The sequence below is a fragment of the Cebus imitator genome, unplaced genomic scaffold (assembly GCF_001604975.1).
Source record: "Cebus imitator isolate Cc_AM_T3 unplaced genomic scaffold, Cebus_imitator-1.0 Scaffold54, whole genome shotgun sequence".
NCBI classification, from domain to species: Eukaryota; Metazoa; Chordata; class Mammalia; order Primates; family Cebidae; genus Cebus; species Cebus imitator.
The window spans coordinates 3428966-3438617 of NW_016107369.1; the positions used below are offsets into that span (position 1 = coordinate 3428966).

General features: G+C 36.7%; 1 protein-coding gene across 21 annotated transcripts in view; it reads right to left on the reverse strand.

The window, feature by feature from the left end:
* TTLL5 (tubulin tyrosine ligase like 5) overlaps positions 1–9652 on the reverse strand; it is a 286353-nt gene that overhangs the window by 197631 nt on the left and 79070 nt on the right. For all 21 annotated transcript variants that reach the window (XR_005200287.1, XR_005200288.1, XR_005200289.1 and 18 more), the window contains one exon: positions 3024–3086. Coding sequence is in view for 17 of the 21 variants with exons in the window: in XM_037738524.1 (XP_037594452.1) it covers positions 3024–3086 (63 nt within the window). In the remaining 4 variants the exon portion in view is untranslated. The remainder of the gene's footprint in view (positions 1–3023; positions 3087–9652) is intronic.

Sequence of the window (9652 nt, forward strand, 5' to 3'; positions counted from 1 at the left end):
CTGGGAGTACCTCTTCCTAGTCTAGGATAGAAGAATTTAGGAATGGATTGAAGGCCATTCCAAAAGAAGGGGAGTTTGTAAGAATAAGGATGTATAAAAGAGCAAGGAGAAATGGCCATAAATTGGTGTGGAAAAGTGAAGATTAGGCTAAAAAGGTAGGTAAGTAGATCACGAGGGTTTTTCTTAGCTAAACAGGGAAAATTATGTTTTTTAATCAAAGTTTTCAGAATGCTTCATAAGCAGGAGCTGTTAACTGGGGCCTAAAGAAAGAATGCAGGGAGTATACAAACTTGGATAGAAAAAACTTACAGCCTCTAATTGAAACTTAGCATCTCCTCCATATAAATATAAGAAACTATCCACAGTAGTGGATTTTTTTTTTTTTTTTGGTCGAAGTCTCACTCTGTCGCCCAGGCTAGAGTGCAGTGGCGCAATCTCCGTTCACTGCAATCTAAGCCTCCTGGGTCCAAGCGATTCTCCTGCCTCAGCCTCCTGAGTAGCTAGGACTACAGGTGCCTGCCAGCACGCTCAGCTAATTTTTGTATTTTTAGTAGAGACAGGGTTTCACCATGTTAGTCTGGATGTCTTGATCTCCTGAGGTCATGATCCACCCACCTCGGCCTCCCAAAGTACTGGGATTACAGGTGTGAGCCACCAAGCCCAAGCCCAGCCCACAAGTGGATTAATGTGACTTCATTACCAAAAAAAAAAAAAAAAAAAAAAAAAAATAATAAAAAAAAAAAAAAAAAAAAAAAAAAAAAAAATGCATCTTTTTTCATATTACTTTGGAATTGTTACAAGTATTTTGAAAAACTGTATCACTCTTTGAAATTATGGTAGGTATTAGATCTGCTGCTAGGTCTCACTATTTTAATATATTAACAAAGAGGCATATATATTATTATGTCTCAAATTGTTTATTTTTTGCTACTCCTAGGCAAATGCTTCCTAATTTTGGCTTATGTAGTGGTACCCAGAATGCCTACTCTGCCCTCCTTCCCCTTCCTGGGAAATCCAAGAATAGAAAGATACAGCCTCAAGTGTAGGGTTCATGTCAATTCAGAAACAGACCTATATATCAAGTGAAGCAAACTACCTATTTTAAGTAAACAGTTCATTACTTCTAAATAAGATTGAACAATCAAAGATTATCATACAATTGCAGATATATAAAAGTTAAAACTAGAAAGAATAAGTTGAATACATACAACTAATCCAGAATAATTAAAATAATGCAAAATGTGGCACATATATACCATGGAATACTAGGCAGCCATAAAAATGGATGAGTTCATGTTCTTTGCAGGGACGTGGATGAAGCTGGAAACCATCATTCTCAGCAAACTGACACAGAACAGAAAACCAAACACCACATGTTCTCTTTTATAAGTGGGTGTTCAACAATGAAAACACATGGACACAGGGAGGGGAACATCACACACTGGGGCCTGTTGGGGGTGGGGGTGGGGGTTATGGAAGGTATAGTAGGGACAGAGGATTGGGGAGGGTAAACATTAGGAGAAATACCTAATGTAGCGGACGAGGGGTTGGATGCAGCAAACCACCACAGCATGTGTAACAATGCACAATCTGTACATGTACCCCAGAACTTAAAGTATAATTAAAAAAAGAAAAAAAATTCAAAAAACAGAAAGGAACTTTAAACAATCTAAAATAGTCAAAGAGATTTGAAAAGACATTACATCCATGAAATACTAAAACTAATCAAAAAGCAAAAATAGTTCTTGTATATTAAAAACATGCTTGCCAAAATAAAAAACTAAATTAAACACCCGTATCCTGTGTGGGTAATAAATAACAATATAGACATGGTTGAAGACGAATTTAGTTTTAGAAGACAAAATCCAAGAAATCTCCAAGAATTTAAAGCTAAGAGGCAAGACTAAAAGTATAAAAACAGTAAAGAAATATGGAGGCTACAGCCAAAATTTATCTAACAGGAATTCCACAAGGACAGAAAAGAAAGGATAAGGGAAATACTTCCCACAACTGACAGACTGAAAGGGCACACTCACTGCATGACCAAAATAATGAAAAATGACGTATCAGAACACATCCTGGTAAAGTATCTGTACTCTAAAGATAAAAAAAACAAAAAACAAACAAACAAAAAAACACCTCGTAAAAGTTTTCATAGAGAGAAGGAAAAACCCACAGGTTTTATATAAAGAAATAAGATTCCATGTCTTCTATGTAAATCCAAAGATCTCCTTCATTAGAAGCTACACAATGTGATCACTTAATCAATCGTAATTACCACAAATTTACAGAGAGAAATTGCAAATCCCATATATTTCCTGATACTAGATCATGAAATTGCAAGAGATGGTTAAAATCTGGGTATCTATTTTACGAATCCTTCAAAAAAGTACATATATCCTCAAACAATGTAGGTTTCTCTAAATAACTAGGGTGCCTTATTTTGATAATCAATTAATGAACTCTACTGCAATGCAGTTATGTCTCAGGGGCTACAAAAGTATGTGGGACTAAGCAGCCCTGATTGCTGTGCTATTTAAATTCCAATGTCTGTTTTCCATCATTTCCTCCGGTTTTCCCTTGTATTGAGATTATCAGTTGTCATTTCTTATAAGTCTCAGTGTATTAACTTTATGAATTACCTCCCCTCCGCTTTTTCCAATCTGATAATTCTAACCTCTTCTGGTCTGGAAAAACAGATAATCGTGTCTATTAAAACTGCATCTAAAGTATAATGGCACTGAGTAAAGGCCTTCCTTAAAAAAGAATAAAGTTTAAGGCATCTGTTAGAATTGCCCAAGGATCTTGATAGTTTAATTTTTGGTTTTTGGAAATGTTACAAAGTGCTGAGAGTTCATGATAAATTCTGGAAAAGTGAATCATTAAATCATGCTTTCTAAAGGACTTATTTTCTATCAGAGATTTTACACAAAGACTTTAATAAGGTATCTTTCCTTCTTTTACATGTACTTTCTTTTAATCTTGTGATCTAGTCCTAAATTTAAAGTTTAGCAAATCTCTACCTGTCCGGGAAGAGGCGTGTTGCCAGCATATAGTTCATGGAGGTCTTATGTTCGAGGTAGGACCTGAAAGGCAAAGAAAGAATCTGGTTATTTCTTAAGCTAGTTCAAGAGGAAAATGTAGAAATAAAAACATGAATCAAGCACAAAGTAACAGGTTGTCTATATGCTGTTTTTAATGAAATATATTGTTTGTAAAGTGGCCAAGGAAAAGACAGTTTCTCCAATTTAAATTATAAGATACTAGAATAGAAACAAATAGAATAAAAAGAATAAGGAAAAAGAGGACTTAATTTAGAAAACAGAAAAACCAGCATTTCTTCAATTAATAATAACTAATATACTAAGTTCAGAAAATAAGACTAAAAGATAAAAGAAAAACTAACAGAAGTTTATATACAGGTCAAATGAAACTGGGGATGGGAGATGCATAAAGGGGCTGAAAATGTAGATTAGAGACTGTTTCAATCATGTTATTCCTCAAATTAAGAGCTTTCAGTGGCTCCTTGAAGTCTACTGCAAAAAGCAAATACTTTCTCTTCCAAACTTTCAAAAGTTTGGTCATCTGTAACATCAATTCATTCACACTTTCTCCACACGGTTGCTCAACACGAATCCTGCAGTACAGTCAGCCAAGTTTCCTTAGAATCCTCTTGTCAGCTGTTTGAACCAGAGCAACTCCATCTTGAATAGGGGCTGGGTAAAATGAGGCTGAGGCCTGCTGGGCTGCATATCCAGATGGTAAGGCATTCTAAGTCACAGAATGAAACAGGAGGTTCACACAACAGGTGATAAAGACCTTGCTGATAAAACAGGTTGCAGTACAGAAGCCAGCTAAAAGCCACCAAAACCAAGACAGCAATGAGAGGGACCTCTGGTTGTTCTCACTGTTATACTCCCACCAGCACCATGACAGTATACAAATGCCCTGCAATGTCAGGAAGTTATCCTACATGGTCTACAAAGGATAGGCATGAATAATCCACCCCTTTAGCATACTATCAAGAAATAACCATCAAAATGGGCAACCGGCAGCCTTTGGGGCTGCTCTGCCTATGGAGCAGTCATTCTTTCATTCCTTTACTTTCTTAATAAACTTGCTTTCACTTTACTGTATGGAATCACCTGAATTCCTTCTTGCACAAGATCCAAGAACCCTCTCCTGGGGTCTGGATCGGGACCCTTTCCAGTAACACTCTCACACCTCCCATTGATCTACTGCCTCTGACTGGACACCTTTTCCCCATATCTCCTCTACATCTATACAGCTGTCCTCCCTCATGTTTCAGTTATCCACAGTAAACAAAAGTCTGAAAATATTACATGAAAAATTCCATAAGTAATTCATAAATTTTAAATTATGCACTGTCCTGAGTAGTGTGATAAAATCTCATACATTCTGCTCTTTCCCACCAGGAATGTGGATCATCCCTTTGTCCAGTGTCTCTGCACTGTAGACATTCCAAGCCCATGAACCACTTAGTGCTTGTGTTCAAGGAATCCTTATTTTACTTAATAATGGCCTCCAAAGGCAAGAGTAGTGGTGCTGGCAATCTGCATATGCTGAAGAGAACTGTAAAATGCTTCCTTTTAATGAAAAGGTAAACAGTTCTTGACTTAAGGAAACAAAAATCATACGCTGGAGTTGCTAAAATAAAAACAAATTTTCTATGCATGAAATCGTGAAGAAGAAGAAAGAAATTCACGCTAGTTCTGCTGTCACACCTCAGACTACAAAAGTGATGGCCGCAGTGCACGGTAAGTACTCAGATGGAAAAGACATTAAATTTTGGGGTGGAAGACATGAACAAGTGACTGCAGTGTGTCACACCAGAAAGCACTGAGCCCACACCAAGACTTCAGCAAGGGCTCTGAAATGAGTGACACCAAGCCATTTACTGCAAGTAAGGGGTGGTTACACACATTCAGGAATACAGAAGGTCAACAGTAGCCTAACACTAAGTCACAATGCCTATGGCGTTCACCTCACTTCATCTCATCTCACTGTATCATCACACATCATCACAAAAGGAAGGGCAAGTACAGGACAGTAAGACATCTGTGAGGCCACACTCACATAACTTGTATTACAGAAGATTGTTTTAACTGCTCTATTTTGTTACTAGTTACTGTTAATATCTTACTGTGCCTAATTAACAAATTTAACTTTATCATGGGTACATAGTATAGGAAAAAACATAGTATATACAGTTGTGAACAATGTGGGGGTTAGGGGTACTGCCTCCCCACCCACAGAGTCAAAAATGTGCACATAACTTTTGCTTCCTCAAAAAGTTAATTGCTAATAGCCGACTGTTGACCAGAAGTCTTACCAGTAATATAAAAACTGGATTAACACATATTTTGTATGTTATATGTATCAAACACTATATTCTTACAATAAAGTAAGCTAGAGAAAATGTTATTAAGAAAATCACAAGAAGGAGGAAGAAGATCTAGTTGCTGCCCCAGGGTGGCAGAGGCAGAAGAAAATGCATGTATAATTGTGCTTCAAACACATATTGCTTGAGAGTCAACTGCCTGGTACTATCCAGTTTCAGGCATCCACAGGTACTCTTGGAAGGTATCCTCTGCAGATAATCCTCTGCTGATAAGGGGTTTTCTACTCTACTACACCCTTCAAAAAGCAGGTCAAGTCCACCCTGCTGTACAAAGCATTCCCTGATATGTCCTATCATGTCTTTACTGTATGCCTGAGGGCCTGTCACATACTATTCCTACAGAGCAAACTTTTTCCTGCTCTGTAAGATGCAGCAGGAAAAAAGCAGGATCTAGACTCAGAATACCTGATCCAAGTCTCACGGTGTGGTTATGGACAAGTCACATTGCTTTACTGAGCCTTAGTGTCCTTGCCATTAAAATGTGAATGAAACAACGAAGTATATAAAGTACATTACAATTACAAAAAGCTATACCAATATGAGCTGTTCTTATATGTTTAAGTAATTTTCCATGAACATACTGATAACTCTCAACAGATAGGGATCCCACCTAGTATTTATTTTATATGCCAAAGAACCAGGCATAGTGCTAGACATTTGTTGATAATAAATATGTATTAATAAAATCGCATATTTGTTAGTAGATAAACATATCTCCCACATTCTATGTAAAGGCAGCTCAATTAATATTAATTGAGTCTCTTTCCTCAGAATGCACCAAGAGAGTGAGGATAATTTACCAATGTGATTAGTAATTTAGAAAAAAAAAAAAAAAACAGAAAATGGTGCACTGAGCATCTCTCCTTTTTCTCTTGGGAGATAATGCCCCCTTTGTAAAATACATATCCTTACTGCTCCTATAGGGTCAGGCACTCCCCATACACGGCTCAGACCAACCTTACTTACAACAGGCATTATAAGTCTGTCCAATCCTGAAATTCAACAGGAAGTACATTTGCTTGCAGACAGTTATAATCAATTCCAACCTAGACTTTATCAGTAAAAAATACAGCATTTTGGTCTTCATCTATTTTAGCCCTTGTTTTATTTCTCAGCTGCTTCAAAACCAAGCTAGTAAAGAAAGGTATCATTGTTGGACTTCCTTAAAAGACTCCCAACATTATTTGTAATTGATTCCATAGAAAAAGATACTTACAGAAAGGTCCTATATCTTGAAATACTCAAAAATGGAGAGTCCCCTTTTCATTAATTAAAAGATATGTTTTAAGGCAGACTTTTAGTATAATGTGAGTATCCAGAAAATTCCATTGCAATATATATATATATATATATATATATATATATATATATATGATTTTCAACAAAACCCAGGCAATATGTTTCTCTTGAATTCCTAGGTCTTCATAAGGTATAACTACATGAATAGCATATTTTGAAAGATAAAAGGATGATTTCTCAATGAACAGCTAGGTTTTCTAAACAAACAAGCAAATTTTTAAAAAATGATATTTTCTTTTATTCCTCTAAGTTCTACCTCTGTACTTAGAACCATGAACATCCCAACTAGGTCAAAAAGCAGTCACCAGAGGAAGAAAAGTATGTTGCCTATAAACAAGTACAAAGATTCTCAGCCCTACCAGCAATCAGAGAAATGCAAATGAAGACCAAAATAAGATATTTTACTCCCACTAGATTGACAAAAATTAAGAAGTGTCTGACAGTGCTGCAACTGGAGAAGAGACATCAACAGATTCTCTTTTGCATTGCTGAAAGGAGTGTAAATTTACATAGCTACTTTGGAAAATAATTTAGTATTATCTTTTTTTTTCTAAAGCATTATCTTTTAAAGCTGAACATTCACATGTTTTAAGGCACTGAGCCTGAAAGAAGGCTTCAGTAAGGGATCTGAAATGAGTGACACCAACCCTATTTACTGGTTCACATATTTTAGTTAAGACCCAGTAATTCCACTCCTAGGTATATGCCCAGGAGACACATCCAAGAATATTTGCACCACAGCTGTTCTTAACAGCAAAAGACCAGAAAGAAGTCAAATCCTCAACAACAGGAGAATAGAAAAATTCACAGCCGTATAAACACACAGTTAATATAATAAAGCATTGAACAAAATGAACTGTAACTATATGTAACATGAACCTTAATTACAAAATGTAGAATGAAAAAAGCAAGAGTACATAGAACATGTCTTTTTCTTTTTTTTTAAGAACAAGTTTAAAAGCAATTAAAACTAAACAAAAGAATTCTGCTTTTACACAAGAGAGGGTAACTGTTACTGGATACACTCTCCTACCATAAACAGCTAGAAAAGTATACAAGTTATTTGAAATAACTGTTTTCTGACATTAAACAACTGGCAGCACAGGACTATGATCTCTGACAGAGGGAAATACTAAAGTAAACCCTACAATTGCCCCAAGTTTCTGCCTAGAGGCAATTTCCAGACTACGCAGAAAGAGAGGAAATGCAAATAGAACCCAACAGTCTCCAAAAAGAGATGACAGATATCAAATTTCTAGGGAGTGGCTAGAATTTTCAGAGCAATGTCCTGGAGAAGAAGTAGTGCAGAACAAGATATCTAAAAATCATCTTGAGGGACCCCTTGAATCTTTGGGTGAACACAACTCTGCTTAGGTATAGGGCGAAAGTCCACAAGGCTAAGCAAAGTGCAAGTTATCAGGATAAAGAACAAATTAAGGAGAAGGTAAAGTGTAAGGTGAATAATTCCCAGAGTTCACATAAGGTTGCAAATTGAGTGCCCGCCAGTCAGAACGGAAAAATCTCATTGAATATGGATGTAATTTAACAGACACCCCAAAAGAGTCTTTAGTGGAGGAGCTCACCTGGATCTAGACAAAAAGCTACTCTAAACGAACCATAACAATGCTTAAAAATAAGCCTGAAAAAGATAAGGTGATCTACAAATTACTGAAGTGCCTGACCAAAAGAAAAAAAAATTCAAAAAGGTTTAAAGAAGGAGATAAAATCCTAACACTCAACAATATAACATTTGCAATGTCCACAATTCAATTAAAGGAATTACTGTAAATGTGAAGAAACAAAAATGTGACCTATAAACATGAGAAAAACCAGTCAATAGAAACAGAATCCAAAATGACAGATAACAGAATAAGATATTTTAAAACAGTTATTATAAATATCATAACATATAAACAAAAATGTAAAGGAAACCATGAACATAATGAAAAAGAGAATAAGAAGACACAAAAACTGATGAAAAATAATTATCTGAGGCCAGGCGCAGTGGCTCATGCCTATAATCCCAGCACTTTGGGAGGCTGAGGTGGGCAATCATGAGATCAGTAGTTCAAGACCAGCCTGATCAACATGGTGAAACCCCATCTATACTAAAAATACAAAAAGTAGCCGGGCATGGTGTGTACCTGTAATCCCAGCTACTCATGAGGTTGAGACAGGAGAATCACTTGAACCTGGGAGGCAGAGGTTGCAGTGAGCTGAAATCACCTCACTGCACTCCAGCCTGGGCAACAGAGTAAGACTTCATCTCAAAAATAAATAAATAAAAATAAAATATCTGAAATGAAAATTTCACTGGGTAGAATTAGCAGAGGATTAGGTACTGGAGACAAAATGATGAATGACCTTAGAGACACAGAGAAATAGAAAAACATCCCAAATTAAGAGAGAAAAAAAAGTCTGAAAAAATATGAGCACAGCCAGATTTGAGGTAAAATATAAACTAAGTAACCACAGTCCCAAAAAAAGACAGAAAAGGAAAAAATATATTTGAAGAAATAAAGGCCAAAAGTTTTCCAAATTTGATAAAAACTATAAGCCCATAGATGAAGCTCAATGAATCTCAAGCAGAAGAAACATGAACAAAATGACACCAAGGCACATCATAATCAAACTGTTGAAACAGTTGTGGCTAGGCACAGTGTCTCACATCTATAATCTTAGCACTTTAGGAGGCTGAGGCAGACGGATCACTTGAGCCTGGGAGTTCAGGACCAGCTTGGGCAACATGGGGAGACCTCCAACTCTACAAAAATTAGTCACCCGTGTTGGCATGCACCTGTAGTCCCAGCTACCAGGCAGGCTGAGGGAGGAGGACGGCCTGAGGTTGAGCCCAGGAAGCCAAGGTAACAGTGAGCCAAGATTATGCCACTGCACTCCAGTCTGGGCAACAAAGTGAGATCCCTATCTCCA